This window comes from Epinephelus moara, chromosome 8, assembly GCF_006386435.1.
Source record: "Epinephelus moara isolate mb chromosome 8, YSFRI_EMoa_1.0, whole genome shotgun sequence".
NCBI lineage: Eukaryota > Metazoa > Chordata > Actinopteri > Perciformes > Serranidae > Epinephelus > Epinephelus moara.
In genome coordinates, this window is record NC_065513.1 from 35846438 (window position 1) to 35866935 (window position 20498).

The window sequence follows — 20498 nt, forward strand, 5'->3', positions numbered from 1 at the left end:
GCATGAGGGGAAATTACTGCACATGGTGTTTTTAGCCATGCTAGCAGCTCTGGGGATGTCGATGCTGATCTGTCAGCTGGTCTAGACTGAAATATCTCAACAACCATTGGATTGCAATGACATATTACAGCCATATCCATGAAGCCCAGAGTCTTGAATACTTTGGTGTCCCTGTGACTTTTCCTCCAGCCCTTCTGGCAGGTTGACATTTGTGGTTTTGACTGAAATGTGACAGCTATTGAATGGATTGCCATAATATGTGGAATACACGTTCATATTCCCCTCAAGATAAACTGTAGAAACTTTAGTGATCCTTTTTCGTCTTGTGCAAGTATCAGGCCAGAAACTTAACTTGCCAAATACCTGTGTTTATGAGCAAATACCCAATCACACTCCCATCAGCCTTAGCCCTCTGATACATTAGCTAACACTCTAAACAAAGATGGTGACCATAGGAAACAAAGAAGGCGACCTTCAAAAATACAGCATGTTAGCATTGACGAGTGCAGTGCCATTGTTCTGACGGTCCATAATTGCGAAGCCTCTGTTCAGAAAACGTTCCTATCAATCAAGATCAAGATCGAGATTAACTTTATCGTTCCACAGAGTGGAAAATTTGTCTTGGGCCCTACACCCATGCTGCGGCCATAGAAATACATCATACAACATAGTACATAGACAAATCAACATTAAACCCAACATACCATCAGCTTCATCTGTACTCACTGGACAGAAAGCCCATTTGTACGACAGCTTATTATTCCAAAACAAACGCCCATTGCTCAGCTTTCACAGAAAATAGGCCACACACTCTCAAACAGAAGCACATGGCCAGTTAGTCATCGGACCTTTGTACAATGGCGGAGATATGACCCGCCTTACTCTGTCTCTGATCGGCTTACCCTGATATTCTTACCCTAACCTAACCAGTCCCTCATGCCTAGACCTAACCAACCCAACCAATGAAGGCAACAAGTACTAGTGAATCAGAAGTCAAGTATGGTGGGTCATGTCATCACCTTAGTGGAGAAGTTCCGGTAACATCATTTTGCACAATAATCAGCCATGTGCTTATGTTTTGGAAAGTGCCAGCGGAGAAACAGGATAACTGGCTGTCATACAAATGAGCTTTCGGTCCAATGGGACACTTCTCAGACTACTGGGGCTTCAGATTGATGGGCCGTCTGAACAATGGGCAGCCTCCTATTGAGTGTCGTTATCATGATGGCATTTAGCTCAAAGCACTGCTGTGCTTAAGATCAGCCTCACAGAGCGACTGGCATGGCTGTAGACTCTTACTCTTGTTTGACAATTCAGAAGAAATCTTCCCATGTCCTGATCACTGCACTGTCTTTTAACAGAGTGCCCTGCCCAGTTCTGGGGCCCTGACTGCAAGGGGAAATGTAACTGTTACCCCAACGGCCAGTGCGACGACTTGACCGGCCAGTGTACCTGCAACCACAACCGTTGGGGACCTAACTGCGAGAACGCTTGCTTATGCCAAAAGGGCAAGTGTGACCAAGACACTGGCAAATGCACATGCCACCCTGGCGTCTGGGGTCCCCAGTGCAACAACAACTGCTACTGCAGCATCAACTCTGTCTGCGATGCGATGACAGGACGATGCATGTGCAATCCAGGTTGGACGGGGAGGAACTGTGCAATCCAGTGTAACTGTAACAATTCACCATGCGACCAGTTCACGGGGCGCTGCCAGTGCCGGGAGAGGCTGTGGGGCCCACGGTGTGAACGGTACTGCCAGTGCATCCACGGCAAGTGCAACCAGGCCGACGGCTCATGTACTTGCACCCCAGGGTACCGTGGGAAGTTCTGCAGGGAACCATGTCCTGCCGGGTTCTACGGTCAAAACTGCAGGAACAGGTGGGGAAAAAATCTTGGCAGAGAGCAGATGAACCATATAAAAAACAAAGGAAACATGCAGTTTAACAGATGCCTAATGTTCAGTTCCCTTGTCTGATCTATATTATGGTGCGGTTTTGTGGTTTTAATAGGAAATAAGCTTTGACATATGCTGCAGCTGATAACCCTTAAAATATCTGACCGTGTTGCCTAATGGAGCAATAATAAAGTGAGATTTGGGAGTTGGTCTTCGCATTATTCCGTAATCATCAGCCAACATGTAAAAGCAATTCAGGTTAAGTGGTTTACCTTCCATGGACTGTGACAGTCTCACAACACAGTTGCTATAAACTAAAAAGAACACAGAGTTCAGTGTTTATCTCCTTAAATGACCATGGAAGCAACAACTTAAAGCAGACAAATCCAGATCCTTAAACAGTTTTGTTAGATTTAGATGAGATCAGGCTTCTTCCAGGTTAAGGAAAGTTAGATTTAAGACTTTTTAATGCCACTTGTAATGAAATTTAACACCAAAATTGCAGACAAAAAACATGAACCAGCATCAGTTACTTAAGGTTACGTGCAATTTGCCCAAATGTTTAAAGTAACATAAAACATGACTTTTTTGTGTTGTGGCAGAGTAATTAGAACAGAGCTTGGAAATAACTGACATTTCATTATGAAAGTTCTTGGCAATTTTACTATTCTTACTCTGCATGTGACATTCCACTGCTTTGATTCCCATTGTGCTGAGTATGAAAAACTTTTTGCATAAAGTACACCAAGTGTCATATGCATTGCCTTGTACTGGTTTCAGATGTGCCACACAATCTTGATGAAATAGCAAGGTTTTGTTACATTTGCACTACCCTGTATTGTTCAGATTAAAGTGACAGCTAGTTAGCAGACAGTGGATCCTCTGCTCTGAGCATTCTGGCAAGAGACAAAATATGCATGTTGTTGGTTTCACCATCCTGATCTGGGATTGTTATTATTGTGAGATGCAATTAGTCAAATATTTTTTAAAGATTAGATGTTACCAATTATTTTAAGATTTTACAATGCAACATCAGAAAAAAAACAAAACACTAAAATATTTTAAAAAAAAATAGATGTTACCAAATATTTGGAGATTTTCAGAAAAAAAACACTGAAATATTTTACCAATTATTTGATTTTTTTTACAAAGCAACAGCAGAAAAAAACTAAAATATTTTTAAAAAAATAAGATGTTACCAATTATTTGACGATTTTACAACCCAACGTCAGAAAAAAAAACAAATATTTTTTTAAAAATTGATGTAACCAATTATTTTAAATTTTTTACAATGCAACAGCAGAAAAAAAAACTAAAATATTTTTTAAAAATTAGATGTTACCAATTATTTGAAGATAAATTCAGAAAAAAAAAAAAATCTTATTTACCCTGGCTTGGCATTTTTGTGACTTCAGAAAGATTGATATGAGACATTTTGATACCATTTGAGGTCTTATTTTTGGAATAATTATTCAGTGCATTTTAAGACTTTTTAAGGGTTTGCAGGAACCCTGGATGACATGGAAGAATTTTTATACAAACAAGATAAATAACAAGCTTTTTTCTGTTTTCCTTGGCTGACAGGTGTGGGCACTGCAAGGGCCAGCAGCCCTGTAAGGTGACAGAGGGACGCTGCATCACCTGTGACAGAGGCTGGAACGGGACGCGCTGTGACCAGCTCTGCTCGAAAGGCTTCTTTGGCGAAAACTGCCAGGAAGTGTGTCCCACCTGTAAAGACGGTCACCACTGTGACCCCATTCATGGCAAGTGCTCCCACTGTAACCCTGGCTGGATTGGGGACAGGTAAGAAAACACATGCGGTCAGTGCCGAACCTAACACATTCGGCGCTCGGTAGGAGTGCTCACTCTGCAGCACAATCTGGGGACTAAAACATTCCCACTGCACACTGACTGGCACAGTAAAAACTTTTATTTTTACTGTGCCTCGGATGGCCCTGGTCCTTTGCCTTTTCATTTCCTCTTATTCTATTACTCTCCTCCCTTTGGGTTTCCCCCTTAGGTGGCCGCCTATGTCGCCTATAGGAAGATCCGCCACAGCACGCAGTACAGTTATAAAAGTGTCAAAGAAAAACAACATAAAATTTGTTTTGCAGTCAGACCTTTTTACCTGTCGAGCTTTTATCATTTTCAAAGTTAAAAACATAATGGCAGTGCCTTTAACTAGTAGCTATTGTAGTCCCAGTGTCCATGCAGTGATAATGTCTGTGACCTGTACGCTGCTGAGCTTGACAATGACTGTAATCAGAACATTCCTTTTGTGTGTAATAGGTGCGAGGTGCGCTGCCCCAACGGCACATACGGCGAGAACTGTGAGAACAACTGCAGTCACTGTTTTAACGGCATCTGTCATGTTGTCACCGGAGAGTGCCTGTGTGACCCGGGATTTTATGGCACCTAGTAAGTCACAAGACACCTCACACCCCAAGAATCTCCTGTTTATGCTTTACAACACCCAGTGCGAAGGGCTGATGGCTTTCATATTACTTTTGTCAAACACTTGTATATCTTGGGAATTGAATGAGCGAGTGTTTTGAGGCAGTTTTTTTTTAAATAGAAAATGATAAAGAACACTCTTAAAATAAAATAAAAAAGTTAAATTCCTACAAACTTCCATCACAGGAAAGATTTCGCCTGGAACTAAAAAACTGATCCCATTTATGGCTTCTCTCTTTTTCTGTGTCCTATTTTCTGCATCTGTCACTTGGAATGAACATTAAACAGATGTTGTTTTTGTCTGCACTCAAGCTGCAATATGACCTGTCAACCTGGCCAGTACGGAGTGAACTGCAACCAAACCTGCTCCTGCAACGACAAGAACTGCGATCCTGTGTCTGGCGCTTGCTATCTCCGTAAGAACATCTCTCTTTTTAACCACATGCTTTTGTGGTTGTGATGTTTTTAAAGGCTTCTCTGTGAACAGCAGTAGTCAGGAGTGTTTTTCTCGATAATGTACCTTTTCAGAGGCGTAAAACAGCTATTTCTTACTTGTACTACACATAACGAAAGAATTATAACCCTGTGAAGTGTTTGTCCAAAGAGCCAGATGCCACTAGTGCTGCCTGTGTATTAAATGTCTAACAGTTGGCTGTATGCTCTGAGTACCAACAAACACATTTATTCAGGTCAGTGTGTGTAGTGGGAGAGTTAACGTAGCAAGGCCTTGATAGCGTTTCCAGACCCAGACCGGTGTCCTTTTTATGGCTGTGTTTTTTGGCTCTCTTCCTGTCCAGCCAGAGAGAGAGAGAGAGGAAGAGGAAGGAAGAAGAAATACAGAGGGGGATGGGGAAAATATGAGAGAAAAAGAGAACTTGGAAGGGAGACAGAGAGCAGAGGGAAACTGTTTGGAAAGAGGAGATCATTAGAGGCCGGCGAGGAGAATATTGTAGTTAGGGACACAAAGGTGGCATTTTGGCATCGGTGATGATATCACAAGACCTTTTAACTTACCCCCCACCCAAACCGTTTTCCATTCTTTATCCAGCTGCGAGTGCAGAGCAATGACAACACGCCACGCCCAGACTGCCCAACAATCCATCTCAGCCTTATGTGACAGTGTAAAGACCCGAGGGCCGCCGCTACTTAGCCCTTAACTGATGGTTTGCCTCTCTTCTGGTGTCATCCGTCCTTGCGAGCGCCAAATGCCGTCCGTGCTTATGCAACACAGCACTTACTATCTTTGGGGTGTGTCCAACTTGAAGAGGGAGGGGTGCTAATAAATCATCGATGAGTTACGGCGAGGGGCGTGCAGTAAAGAGGGGGTGAGGGCTTGCAGGAAATAGGCAATGAAAGTGGTCTTGAGGGAGATAAGATTAATAGTGAATTTCCTAACTGTTGCAATATTCCTCAGAGATGCTTTATGTCATGCAGCTATTGAAAATCAATCGCCAACACAACGCGATGCTATATCTTTGTTATCAAAGCCAACTATCACGTTGATAAAGATTATACACAGTTAGCTGAACCCTCTGCTCGAGTCGCTTGTGTTCACTTGGGCAGTAAATCATAATAATTTGCTATATGCCAAGGTCTTTAGCGTTAGTGATGACAGAGCGAGAGATTTGTTGAAACTGGCATTCAGAGTTCTGCTGCACCAATGTGGCACACCCAGAATTCCCTGCATCTCATCTTTCAGAGCCCAACCAGCGGATGGGTGTGATCGCGGCTGGAACCCTGGTCTCCTTTTTACTGATCGTCCTGCTCTCGCTGCTGTGCTGCTGCTGCCTGTGTCGACACAAAGACGACCACAAGTGAGTGACAGATAGGTGTCTTCACCCCTGTGGTTCATGACTTGTGGGAAGGGGGCTCGGGTTCCTAGTAGGAGGGTTGCCCTGGTTATGAAAATAGAGGGGAATATTTTCCTTCTACGCTCTCTCACAGGTACCAGGTTGTTAAATGAATAAATGTATATAAATTGTATTTTAAGTACTTTTATATATTGACATTAGAGTGTGAGCAGCAATGTGAGCGGCCTCCGAGCCCTCAAAAGAGGCACAGGGCCAGCTTTAATATGCCTCTTTTGAATGATTCATTTGGATTTCCATGGCGTCATCCCTTTTCAATCCTAACCAAGACAACTCTACCAACAGCAAAAAAGCCAAGCGGATCCTGTGTGGACGATTCAGCCGAATCAGCACTAAACTTCCCCGTATTCCACTGAGGCGACAGAAACTGCCCAAAGTAGTCGGTAAGCCCCAAAACTCTTTCTCATATCCCACCGCAGTGCTGCCAGAGGCTGCTGTGTTTTATGTAATCATCCTCTCTGCTGCTGCTTGTACAACACAGTCTGCTGAAGTCGCATCACCCGGAGCTTCATTACGAGTAAATGCACAAGACACAAATGTAATGATGTTTAGATTTTGACATGGAGGTGTCAGATGATATGAAAATTGATATGAAAAATGTCTTTGGTGTAACACTGCAGGGACAATAGGTGCATTTCCATCCACTTTTTTCGTGCACATTCTCAGTCTGCATATTTAAAAGAGTGGAAACACCAAAAAATGTTTCTACATTTTGCAAATAAAGTTTTTATGCAGTGGGGAGTCAGAAAAGTTGGTGTATCAATATATGTAACTAAGTGCAATGGAAACAGATTCAGCAAAAAATTGATAACATACACTCATGACATATCATCATCTCCTCATAGTTTCCGGATGACTTAACAGACACTTATGTCTTCACACAGAGCTGTGACCAGAACTCTTCTAAGAGCATCTGGCTGTAATTGTTAAAAACTTTATCTCCATTGTCCAGTGTGCTCTCCATTATTATTATGGATGTATAAAGAGAACTGGATACAGCGTTGGAGGCAGGCCCCATTCATCCCTATGAAAGTTGCACAGATGTGCATGAAACCAGTTTGACTTTGGTGTGTTAAATATGTGCTCTACGTCCGCATTGTAAGGCCCAAAAAGCAGGCGTGCTTGAGACTTCCGCAGACTGAGCACCTAATCTCCGGTTCGGCCCTCTGCTAACTTGAATGGAGACAAAATGATTTCATCGTGCAGCTCTTGTAGACTTTCGAACTGTCATCGGACTGAAGTGATCCAATTCCGATAGTGAAACAAATCATTTCACCTGGGTTGTGTTGTTAAATAAAATGTATCCACTGATTTACAGACGTTTCTTTCACACTATAAGTATAATGAAAAAAAGTATGTTTTATTTTTGATCAGGTGACTGGCCCAGAAGTTGTAATTCCACAGGTTAGCTACTATGTTGAATTGGCTTCCAAGCATGGCACTATTCCCGGGGGGCATGGTTATTATACATTCAATATTTCCTTCATTTGACTGGCGCTCTATTAATTATGCTATGTCTTTAGCCCCATTTCTTTCGGTATGTACCTTTGAAACCAAAAGTAACCCTTCAGACATGGTACCTAGACCCTGGCTTTTCCACCACAAACAGTACTCTTAAATGTGGGCGGGGTTGTTGTCACTCACTGCTCCATCCAGCCTCCTTTATCAGTCTGCACCTCGTTTATCGTCCACAGAACGAGGCTGCACGCCGACATTTTCCGAACAAAGTTAAACAGGCTGCACTGAGAGTCTGTGTCAATGGGATATTTAAAAATAGCGGGTTTGTGCATTTAGTCCTTCTCAGGCAAGCTCAGGGGTTTAGTGTTGCTGGAGCCCACAGGAACGACGCTCAGTGATGCTTTTTATTCCTCAAAGTGTGGATTGGAATATATGTAGTTCACATAATCTGGTCAAAATTAGTATATTTTGGGGCGTCAGTGGCTTGGTGGTGGAGCGGGCGCCCCATGTGTAGGGCTGTTGCCGCAGCGGCCCGGGTTCGAGTCCAGCCTGTGGCCCTTTGCTGCATGTCATCCCCCCTCTCTCTCCCCCTTTCACACTTAGCTGTCCTGTCCAGTGAAGGCAAAAAATGCCCAAAAAAAAATCTTAAAAAAAAAAAAAAAAAAGTATATTTTTAAGCGCTAAAAGGTCAACACATTACTAAAAGAGTATGTCATATAAAAACTAAATTAATGGTCAAAGTTGTCACAGTGAAATTTAAGGTGTGCTGATGGGTCACAGTGAAATTTAAGGTGTGCTGATGGATTCATGTCGTCAACTCATGCATTGAGTAACATTACGCGTTAACGCTCCACCTTAAATGTTGCCGGCAGTCGGCCCAGTGAATTTCGTTGTTTGTTTTTTTTCGACTCCAGCTGCTGCAAGAGGCAGCACAACATCCTCTAATTTTATAGTTATAGTTTACTAATAAAACTCTCCACAGTATAAACAGCACTTACATGAGCCTCAAAACCAGCCCCAACTCAACCCTGAGCAGAGTGACTGTCCTCTACTGACCAATCAGACTGCAGTGTTCACAGCTCCACCTTTTAGTACCAGATCTGTGTGCTAGGTACCCCAACAGAGGGGGGACCAAACATGGGGACAGCAGGGAACAGTTTCATTGGTACCATCCACAACTTTTCACAGTGGAAACGGAGAGAAAGTGTACCAAACTGAACTGAGGGGGCTAAATCTTTGTGACCTCTTCTTCTGCAGGATTCTGAGGAATAGCACGCCCTGCTGCTTATCTCAGTCAACTGCTCCCGAATATTCTCGTAACAGCAGTGGATGAAAAAAAAAACACATACATTTGCATTTTATTTGGCTGAGTTTTTCAAAATTTGGTTAAAATTTGCACTACATTCAGATGGAAACTCTACTGGTGACAGCAGTGACTTGCAGTCAGAGTGAGCTCGTTCCCTCAGTGCTACCTTAGTCTTCCTCTTAGATGATGAATAGGGTTGAAAAGTGTATGGTGGCTGCCAGGCGAGTATGGGGTTTCATTTGAAAGGAATGCACTGGTTTTAGAGCCCCTTATTATTCTTGGCACCCTCAAATGCCATGTGTTCATATTATTACAACCCTAAACTGGGGCTTTTTTTTTTTCTTCCCATTTTTCTTTACTCGTTTCCATCGTCTTCTTCCCCAAGAAAATTTTTCTTGGGCTGAGGAGGAGGCTGTGTTATTAAAAGAAGGCCAGTGGTTGTCGGGGGGCCCCGGGTGGTGGTGAGTGACGTGCTATCAAAGGCCGCACTGTTTGGGTGGACGCTGTGGCTCTGTTGCTCCATGCGGAGGTCTCGTGGTCTGTGACAGATCTGTCTGTGACCCCAGTCTTTCTTTTTACAGCAGACAGAGGCGATATGATGGTCTTTTAAACCCAGCCACACACAGTTTAAAAAGGCTGGTTTTGTTCAGGGTCCAAAAATACACACTTAAGTTATCTGCATTTCCTTTGAGATTCAAGTGTTTGTATAAGCAGATAGTCATCTTGCCCCCATTAGTCATACTGTATCACTATACAAATGATTATTCATTATTATGACATAGAGCTGACCAACTAATTTTATTTTCAAATAATCGGCTTTTGAGGTTGTTTTTTAATTTATTTTTTTAGATGATAACAATACAAAATAAGGGCAATGGAAGATACACATCTCTTCATATACATCCTCTTTTCCAACATTTTCCCTAACTAACACAGAACACATTGTCCGCACTATGAGAAAAAAATATACATATACATATTTGCATATGTCAAAGAATCAAACAATATGACCAAACCAAACAAAGAAAAAATAGAAATAAATAAATGAGTAAAGGTTCACAGCATCACAGGTCAGAATCAGGTGTGTTAAATTCTCTGGTTTCTACAAAACCAAGAACAGCCATGCCTCTGGATATTTATTTAATGCAGTTATCTCAAGTTCACGAGTTAATTATTTTGTTATCTCAAGAAAACTAGGTAATTAATCTAGGCTTATATCACAAAAAAAAGACTTGCTTTATTTTTTTTATTTTGAGAAAATTAGCTTTGTTATCTAATGAGATAGTTACAATAATTACAAAAAGGTTGTCTCCTCTTATTAGGCTACTTCTAATGTTTTCGAGAGATCGGGAAAAATGTCAAATCAAGGAGTGCCTAATATTGATGTTATTAATTGCATCAGATGGTAAAGGTAATGAAGTAGTGACATGGTGTCCTCACAGAGGTTCTGTGCACACAACAGTGGCCAGGCTCCAATGACACACCTGTTCACGCTTGGCACGGGGTAGGATCATAAAGAATGAGTTATTATAGACCCTTTTAGGCCTGATGTCACAATGACTTCATTTAAGTAGCTGGAGACAAAACACGACTTGCCCCCACAGGGCTGTGGGCTACATAGGAGTCTTAAAATGTCATTTTTTTTGTGTGATTGGGAGCCAGAATAGAAGGAGTCATGGCTCAAAACTTAAATTTCATTGCATACCAGCCGCCACTGCCTGTCAACAAAAACAAAGACAGCTACTGTTAAATGCGATAAGATGAAAAAAATGCTCACGTGCAGCGCACACTTCATATCAGGTTAGGGAAAAAGTATTTCCTGTTGCAGGGATGAATAACGTTATGTGTATTAAGGGTTATCATGTCCACCTCATCAGAAACTGGGGAGGTATTAAGAGGAATATTGGATTTCTCTGTATCGTTAACTTTTTAGCACATTAGCTAACGTAACTTCGATAGCAAAACAAACTGGAGGAAACTGTTCAAGTCTCGTCCTCCTTTGTAAGACTGGCATTGTAATCAACCACAAAGCTTCCTGTGACATCATCCATCCACTGTGTGAGAGCATACAGGTCGGCCAGTCTGGACCCGTTGGTCAGTTTTTACTTTTTCAAGTGACACTTGCGGTCCAGAGAGTGAGTGACCTGACATGGTGCATTCGTAAATTCAGTCTGACGCTCTACACTAAAATGAGAGCCCTGTTGGTCAAAGAAACTGAGCGTTATATTTCTATATGAATTAACATACAGTTAAGTTAATGACACATTCACTCCGCTCAGCACTCTACTGCTCCGTCTCCCCAGACAGAGTGCCTAGAGTGCGTTCTGCCACTCAGAATGAGTATTTATGAACGCACCACTCGCATCATCTTCCTCCATTGTTGAAAACTAGCCAACAGAACTTAAGAGCTAATGTTAGTTAATGTCTTTGGGGAATAGTTTTACCTCCAGCTAAGCCCCGCCCACCAAAAAATGTCATACTGTTTACTAACAGCAAAAGGGTCTATACAGTAGGTGGCTGCATTAGGGCTGTGACAATCATAACTTTTAACATTCACTACTTTCACCCCCTTTATTCAGCTTTGCTCTCACAAAATAAAGCTTGTTTTCTCAAGATAACGAAAAAATTAACTCATGATCCCGAAGTAATGGCACTGAAAAATATTTGGAAGCGTGGTCATTCCTTGGCTTCCATAGATTTTAGCATCATAAATGCGAATATTTTGGTTTCTGTACTCCTTTATGACAGTAAATTGGAAATCTTTGGGTTGTGGACAAATAACATTTGAGAACATCATCTCAGGCTTTGGGAAACACTGACATTTCAACTAATCAATTAATTAAGGAAATATTCAATAGATAATAATCCCTATTTGCAGCCTCAATGTGACTCTATGCAGATACAGGCTAAATGTATTGTCATGTAGGTACTGCATACCAGAATAACAACATTTTTCTGCACTTTATAAGCGCTTATATGGAATTTCTAATATTTGCAAGACATAGACATATTCTTCTCACTGTCTACATAGGAGCATATTTGTATTAATTATGCAAAGGTTTTTATGTACTATTTTGAAGTAGATTAATAATGTTTAGCCAACAGCTTTGACAGAATATCAGGATGACATTTGCAGTAGAGCTAAAGCAATTAGTCAATTAATGAATTAGTCCACTGACAGAAAGTTAATGTACAACAATTGTCAGCGTCAATTTATCGTTAAAAGTCATTTATTGAGAAATAAAAGCCAACTGTTCCCGGGCTCCGACTTGTCATATCTGCTGCTGTCGCCCATTTGTCATTGTGAATCTTTTGACCGTTGGTCTGACAGAACAAGCCATGGGAGGAGTGGGCTGCGGGCACTTGTGAGGGGAATCTTTCTCATTTTTTTGACATTTATAGATCAGATGAATGATTGATTGAAAAATATATATACGGTACTCAAAGTGTTGCACAGCAGTTTCTCGACTTTGCCTCAGCTTAAGCATCGTTACAAAACACTGTAATTTGATTCTTTAAAAGGGCTCTAATGGAGTCAGTGTGCTGTGGAAGGAGCTGATGACCTGATTTCTTTTCCGTGTCTGAGCAGCATGTGCCTTCTCAGTTATCCAGCTGATTCTCTAATCAGCTCGGATCTGTCTTTATTATGCCTCGGTCAAAATACAGCACGAGGACAGAGTTGGCTTTGTCATCACAGTGTGGGACATTAATATGCTTGTTTGTGAAGAGCTTGAACATGTGAGGCAATGTGACAGAGCCATGAAAAGGCAACATCGTCGTAGCCAAATGCCTTTTTTTAACACAAATTTGATTTCAGATCTTCATTTAAAGGCAGTAAAATGTGTCTACATTGTAAGCAAAGAGACAAAAATACATTTTTAGTCTTCTACAGTCAGGATTTCCACATTTCCAGACAACAAATGAGACCAAATTTACATACCCAGTTAAATCTATCACAACTAATATGCGTCTCTCGTCCTTCCTGGTTTGTCCTATCCAAATGTTTGCTACTCTGCTTTCTGTTGGGCTACCCACAGAAGCGTGGTCTGCCAGCATTTAGAAATTCAAACTCTGACTGGGGCTACACAGTCCTGCACACACGCATTCCTGAGGGGGCCCAATGGGGCTGGAAACAGGAAGTGGTCAAATTTACCCCAGCCCGTGTCAGAACTGTGATTTATCCACACCAGGGTCAGTGGCAACAGATGTGGCAAGACAGAATGAAAAAGGAACAGGGGATGAGGGGGGAGTGGGTAAGGAAGACAACATTTATTAGCATAGTTAGCCTCAGAGAAGCAGCTACATGAACACTGGGTCACCTATTCACCTCTAAGCTGTTTGCTTGTAGTTTGGCATTCCATTCTGAGCATATTTACTCCACGCCCAACAGATTCACGTCTGTCCGGCATTCCTCGCATCCTCTGTGTCCAAACGCTTCCCCACGGGTGAGGGCTGAGAGCAGCGCCACCTGCTTTTTTTTCATCTTTATTTATCCTGGGAAAGTTGGCTTGGATTGCAAATGTGTTTGCAGCAACACTCACATTGATGCAGTTGTGAGCTGCCTCAAGAAAACTTTCTCACACCCTCAAGTCACTCTTGATTGCATTAATCAAGATGAAACAAACAGGAAAAGGGCAGGGTTTCAGGAATATCTGTAAATACATGTGATCAGTGATGGTTAACCTATTAAATCCCACCATTAGCAATAGTGACCGCAAAAAAGTTTTCAGTTATAAGACTCTAAAAATGTTACTGAATCATGTATCAATGAATTTACATAAAGTAATGAAATAATAAAGGGTCTCAATGAAGACAAAACAACATCTTTAAGGTGTCTAGTATTCATATGTGCATTTGCAATTACTCAACTTTGTTCAGTGGGGTCACAGAATTAGCGAACATGTTGACAGCAACAGTAGTGACCAGTGGGATAACACAGTGCAACCAAATGTAGATGTACTTCTACACATACATAGTTCTTTTTCTACAAAACCTTCTACCCTTTTTTTAGGTTCACTTTGAGTGAAGTTTTGGATGCATACAATGCATACAACGTGACAGTTGTCCCTCAAAATCAAAAAGATGCTGTCTTCAAGCCCGATCTCACTCTAAAGTCGTTGTAATCTGGCGCCTGGGCAGTGACTTGCAGCATAACCAATGAAAAAAGGCGTCTTTTAACACTGGTATGATACGTGGCTGGTTGCCGTTATAGTTTAACAGCGCCCGGCCACATATCAGGCGGAAATGATCAAACCAAGACCAACTTTCATCCGAGAGAGCGGTACTAGCATCCTGTAAGATTCTAAACCCAAACCCTGTTCTTTTTTCCTAAACCTAACCATATGTTTTTGTTGCCTCAAACTCAACCATGTGTGTTTGTTGTTGAAGGAAAAGAAAACTCAATTTGCGGTGCTGTACTGATGTGGTGCGACGCTAAATTTCCTGTGAAAGCAGAAATGTATTTTGAAAGAGGACAATGCATGTAACAGGCAGAACTTTACACGGCGTACCTTTTACGTTGTATGGAAGGTCCATGACCAAAACGTCAATATGTGACGAGGTCGGAGTGAGAATGTGTTGTGTCTTCAGTGATTGTGAAAGCCATGGGTCAGATGTAGACTATGAGGGGGAGACATGCCATTTGCCAGCCAGGCTGTTGAATTCATATGCTGAACTTGTGCAAACACATCATGACAGGAACAATTTTATCAGTGATTATGACTTCGTCAATGATTTGATCGCCACCTTTCCCAGAAGTATGTAACACGGCTGGATGTAACCTTTGGCGTTGTTATGACATACCTCTGGATGGCCAGATGGCACCTATCAGGGCTGTATGATAAGCTGCTGGATGCGGTCAGGTTGAAACGCTGCTGCTAACAACGTAATATGAGGAGCAGGAAAGTCTGTAAAGGGTGGGTAGGAGGGGTGGTGGATGGGTCCAACAAATCCTGGACTTTCACCTAGGAGCCGAGTGTTCCCTTCCCCAAATGCCAAACCAAGATGTTATTTTCTAAACCCAACCACGTGCTTTTGTTGATGTCATGGTATTGGTAGTGCATCCTGGAACGTCAACAGCAGACACATAAGGATACCTTGCACATCAAATGTGAACGTAAAAGGCCATTGTCAAAGCATCGATATATGTGTAAGGGTGTTTGATATGTAAAGTAGTCACTCTAGAGTGTGATAGACCGTTCTAGTGGTAGTGCAACACAGATGCACACATTATCCCATGAAACACATTTTTCACCCACTTTTCCATGAAAATTTCAGTGACGGATGATTTTGATAGCGTTATGTCTGGGAAAAATTTGGGATTGAATGGGTTAACAGGCTTAGCGTCGACTGTGTTAGATGTCACTCAGTGTACTGTATTTGTTTTAGACTCTACAGGCCATCCTGTAACCCAGACACATGCTATTTCAGGCTGAAACATATTGTTTCTTCTTATTATTGGCAAGTAATATCACCGTCCAATGCCCAGATTTCCACAGCTGGACCAGGCACTTGAACTAGCAACCTTCTTTCCCTACAGCTCCCTAGCCTTCAGACTACCCCTGCCTCAGGTCTGTTAACGCATCCCCCCACTGAGCAACTGTGGTGGTGGAGCTCTGCAGCTGGGATGTGTCAATAATGCCCTGTTGTGCGTTGGCCTCCATGTAGGGAGGGATCACAGTGGCGTCCAGTCTGCAGAACAATTGGCCCCACTAGACCCGCAGTCTGGAGGGAGCAGCTTTCAAGGGCAGCAGTTGTTCATCACTGCGTACAAGTTATGTCGCAAAATGCCCATGTGTTAGCTTGTTGACTAACTTAACTGAAGTCCTTGCATAGGTTAGCTGCTCTGCATTCCTCAGTAGCTCAGAGTCTCTGCTTATCTGCCTGCTGCTGCACAGTAAAGACCCTGCACACAAGCAAAGTGAAGACAGAGCACATACCCCGTCTTATTTATTATTTATTCCTCTCATTGAAATTGGGCAAAATATTATTCATCATCCACGCCTCTGGATAAATATTTTCCTGGGTTCTGTACACAGTATATTATTATCAATCAACCACATCCAACCAGAATGCCATGGAAGACCTCAGAGTCATTTTTGCAGCCCTAACAATAACTCCACATATAAAGGGAGCAGGGTGGCATTATTCTCATAAACAGGATATCCTTAAATAATCACATAAATGAATGTCATTGAATGGAAGTCCCCTCTGCATTCATATGGAAACATTTGCTATATCTGGTCTTTTATCCTTATGTATACACACATCCATACTTGCATACTTGCTTACTGTAGACATGTTGCACCTGTGTTGACATTATCCACCCTGAGACTCCCAGACTTATGGGTCAGAGGTTTAGATGTCTTGTTTTAGATAAGTGAAAACTAATTATAAAGACCAATGGTTTTAGATCATTGTAGCAATAAACCTTAACCTACTGTTATTTCTTAGCATGTCAACAAATCTTTAAAACAAATCTTCCGTTTGAGGTAGTGATTTTTCGATACTTTGGAAAATGATAAAGATAAGATAAGATAAGATAAGATAAGATACACCTTTATTGATCCCATAATTGAGAAATTCCAGTGTCACAGCAGTCAAGGAGAAAGTCAGATTAAAGATTTCAAATTTAAACTTAAAAAACTTAAATAACTAGGCATGCAAATAAGTACAAAAAATACAAGAGACAGCGATAAATAACAATAACAATATTAATAATAATAATAATAAAAATAATAGGAAGTGGATAATAATGAGCAGCAGTGAATGAAAATGACCAGTGGATAAGGTGCAAAAACAGCAGACTGCTGTGGTGTCCATAAAGTGTCCATAGTGTCTAGGGTTAGGGTTAGGGGTTAGAAACTCAGCAGCCTGAAGGTAAAAAAAACCCATCAGGATCCTTGAAAACTGCTTTGTACAAACAGGTCCTTACACTCTCTGTGGTGCACACCAACATATCCTTATACAGTTTGTATGATATTTTACAAAAGTGCACAAACATCACCTCGCATGATATCTAATGAATTAGCACCCCTACCGGTTAGGTTAGGTATAGGAAAAGAATCTTGGGTACTGTTCCATTACATACTTAACATTAAGTTATTTACTCTTTTAGGTTTGGTTTAGGAAAAGAATTACGATTTGGCATTGTTGCATTACATTTTTAATTTAAGGTTACATAGTTAATGTTAAGTTACATAAGTTAGGTTTAGGAAAGTAAAGTTAAGTAGGTTGGGTTTAGGAATAGAAACGTAGTTAGGCATTGTCACATTACATACTGAAAGTACGTACTTAACATAACGTATTCAAACAAGTTACATATGTTAGGTTTTGGAAAGTAAAGTAGGTTAAATTTAGTAAAAAGAAAGACAGGAGGGCATCGCCATGTTACATAGTTAACGTAAAGTTATGTTAGGTTTAGGAATGTAAAGTTATGTTGGTAAGGTTCAGGAAAAGAATTACGGTCGGGCATTGTCACTTTGTGTATATAACACAAAGTTACATGCGTAACATATAGTTACGTATGTTAGGTCTACGAAAGTAAAGTTACATAGGTTGGATTTAGTAAAAAGAAACATGGACGTTGTCACAATACATACTCAACATAAAGTTACGTAGGTTAGGTTAGGAAAGTAAAGTTCCCGAAGTTGGATTTAGGAAAAGAAACATGGTTAGGTTGTGTCAAGTTACATACTAAAAGTATGTATTTAACATAAAGTTACATATTTAACATAAAATTATGTACGAAAGGTTTTGGAAAGTAAAGTTATGAAGGTTAGATGAAGTATAAAGAAAAACAGTAGGGCGTCATCACGTTACATACTAAACGTAAAGTTACATATGTTAAGAATTTAAAGTTACGTAGGGAAGGTCTAGGAAGGTAAAGTTATGTAGGCTGGATTTAGTAAAAAGAAACATGGTTGGGCATTGTCACCTTACATACTTAATAGGGCCCGACCGATATGGATTTTTTGGGGCCGATGCCGATTCCGATATTATGGAATTTTCAGATAACCGATATATTGGCCGATTAAATTTTTACGTTTTTCAATTTAAAAACCCCCGAAATACCTGCTTTTGATGGCTTATATATAGTTCAAACACTCGTTACAAAGATAAAAATTGAAGGAAGAACATTTTACTATTTTCCAATACTTTTATTATCAGAAATTGTGTGGAACAAGCAGCTTATGAACAATTTGAACACAAAATAAATCAAAAATATGATGTGCAAAAAGGCAGTAAACCTCTGGGAAATAAAATAATCATGTGAAGTCTATATGAATTAAGACATTCACATGTATGTTCACAGTACCAGAGTTCTTCTTATTATTGCCAATTTAACAGAGGTAGGTTATAGTGCAAAACGTAACACAAGAACATCATTTCTAAGTAAAACACCATATTCCCTGCATTTTATTAGTGATGAAAATATAAGTGTTAACATCAGCGTTGGCCGATTGCAGATTATTCTCTAATGGCTATAATCGCCCTAATACTTAACATAAAGTTATGTAGGTAGGGCTTAGAAAGTAAAGTTCTGTGAGCTGGGTTTAGGATAAGAAACATGGTTGGGCGTTGTCATATTACGCACCAAACCTAACGTCACGTACCTCACGTAAAATTACATAGGTTAGGTTTAGGAAAGTCAAGTTACATAGGGTGGGTTTAGGAAAAGAAACATGGTTGCGCGTCATACTATTACATACTTACATAAAGTCACATACTTAATGTAAAGTTACATAGACTAGGTCCAGGAAAGTAATGTTATGTAAGCTAGGTTTAGGTAAGAAAAAGAACATCGTTTGGCATCTTCATGTTACGTACTAAACGTAAAGTTATGTACTTAATGTAACATAACAACACAACAGCGTACCTTAAAATAACTAAAGTTCACTCCGTTTCACGTGGGACACAAACACTGGTCTCTGGAGGAAAGTCCATCCGCTACCCCAACCTGTGTCCTTATATGGACTTTTGCTCTTCACACTACTTCCTCCCATGAGCACATTCGTCACATGATTGTAGCCTTGACAATTACGTGAGTTATAAATGAGTTCTGGTGCCTCACCTTTTGTAGGTATGCATACAAAGAGTGCATGAGAACAGCCTGTGTACACATTGATTTAATCATGACTAAATCTAATTGTTGTTCGACAAAATGTTGAAAGCAGTTGAAAGAAGAAAGGCACAACAGAAAGTCACATGGCGTGAGGCAGACGGATGGACACAGGAAGCAAGAGGATAAACACCAGACTGGCTTATGATGAAAAATAAACCAGACATGTTTAGAGATTACTCTCACCGCAGCTTGTAAACTAAACAGATCATCTGCCAGACATAAATGTATTTTAATGTTTTTAGATGTCTGATATTGTGTAGCATTTTAAAAGAAAATGAGCACATCTAACCCTAACAAGGGGAGCTGCAGTGAAAGCTGTGTGGAAAAGGTTTCTCATACCCTGATATTACAAATTAAATACAAAGTAAATGCTGTTTTTTTATCTGATAGTTCTTCTACAAGTCACCAAGTCTGCAAAAAACGGCCGTAGATCACTAAATGTAGCCCATCTTTTTAGTTACAGTCAAACAACAGCTAAGGAGCTAGGATTTATTCCTGGCCAGGGTCCTGGTACAGTAAGGGGATTTCTTCCACTCAAGGGTTTATCTAAGGTCTAAACAATTGGATGGACCCATGTGTCATCGGGCATGTAAACAGGAGCAACTGATGTGGTCGGTCATGTCAAGTTAACGCCCAGTACAGTTTAAGCCAGAAGTCACGCCAGATGGGATGATCGGCCGCAAGTATCCCTCAGAAACCACAGCTGTCCTGAGATTGAAAGGTCAGCAGAATGCTGCAGTGTCTGAAGCAGAGGAAGGAAGAGAAGGAGGGAGGGAAACATGACTTGACCTACATATCGTTAAGGGAGAGGATTCTGTGGAAGATGACGAAAGAACCCACTTGTGGCTCATTTTGCTCAACACCTAAATACTCAAGAAGACATTGCAACATTTTAACAAGACTTTGTTAGTATATCAGATTGGCTTTTTTCCCCTATGTATTGCTGCTGTATTGACAGATTCTCAGTTATTACAAATTTTTGTTCACAAACTGTCTGGTTCTCCTTGTTTCCAGTCTTTATTCTAAGTAAGCATGTCCTTTTACAGTGGTGCAGGGATGATGTTTGCCCTCTTTTGTTTGCCACCCTGGAAGTTAGTATCGCCCTGGTTCCCTCAACAAGAGGCCAATGGGATTTTTCCATTGTAGTTTAAGGGCTCGACAGTGCGAGCGTTTCACTCACATTTGTGACTAAAAATAGGTGTGTGCGAACTGTAAAAAATATTTAGGGGCACATGTGCGCATAAAAAAATCAGCCGAAGCAGCCTATATTTTTGTCAATAAAAAAATATGATAATCTAACTGCAAATGTTGGAGGAACTCCAGCCGCCTTCCCTCTTCCCCGTGTGACACGGTTATGGGCGGTTTTCCAAGCCACTGTCGGCACAATGAATA

The 20498-nt window shown here is 40.9% G+C and overlaps 1 protein-coding gene across 1 annotated transcript in view; it reads left to right on the forward strand.

The window, feature by feature from the left end:
- Positions 1–20498, forward strand: part of scarf2 (scavenger receptor class F, member 2) — a 37545-nt gene that overhangs the window by 5524 nt on the left and 11523 nt on the right. Inside the window, exons 4-9 of the mRNA XM_050050105.1 lie at positions 1362–1881; positions 3482–3700; positions 4187–4315; positions 4664–4767; positions 6051–6165; positions 6505–6602. Coding sequence (XP_049906062.1) covers positions 1362–1881; positions 3482–3700; positions 4187–4315; positions 4664–4767; positions 6051–6165; positions 6505–6602 — 1185 coding nt within the window. The remainder of the gene's footprint in view (positions 1–1361; positions 1882–3481; positions 3701–4186; positions 4316–4663; positions 4768–6050; positions 6166–6504; positions 6603–20498) is intronic.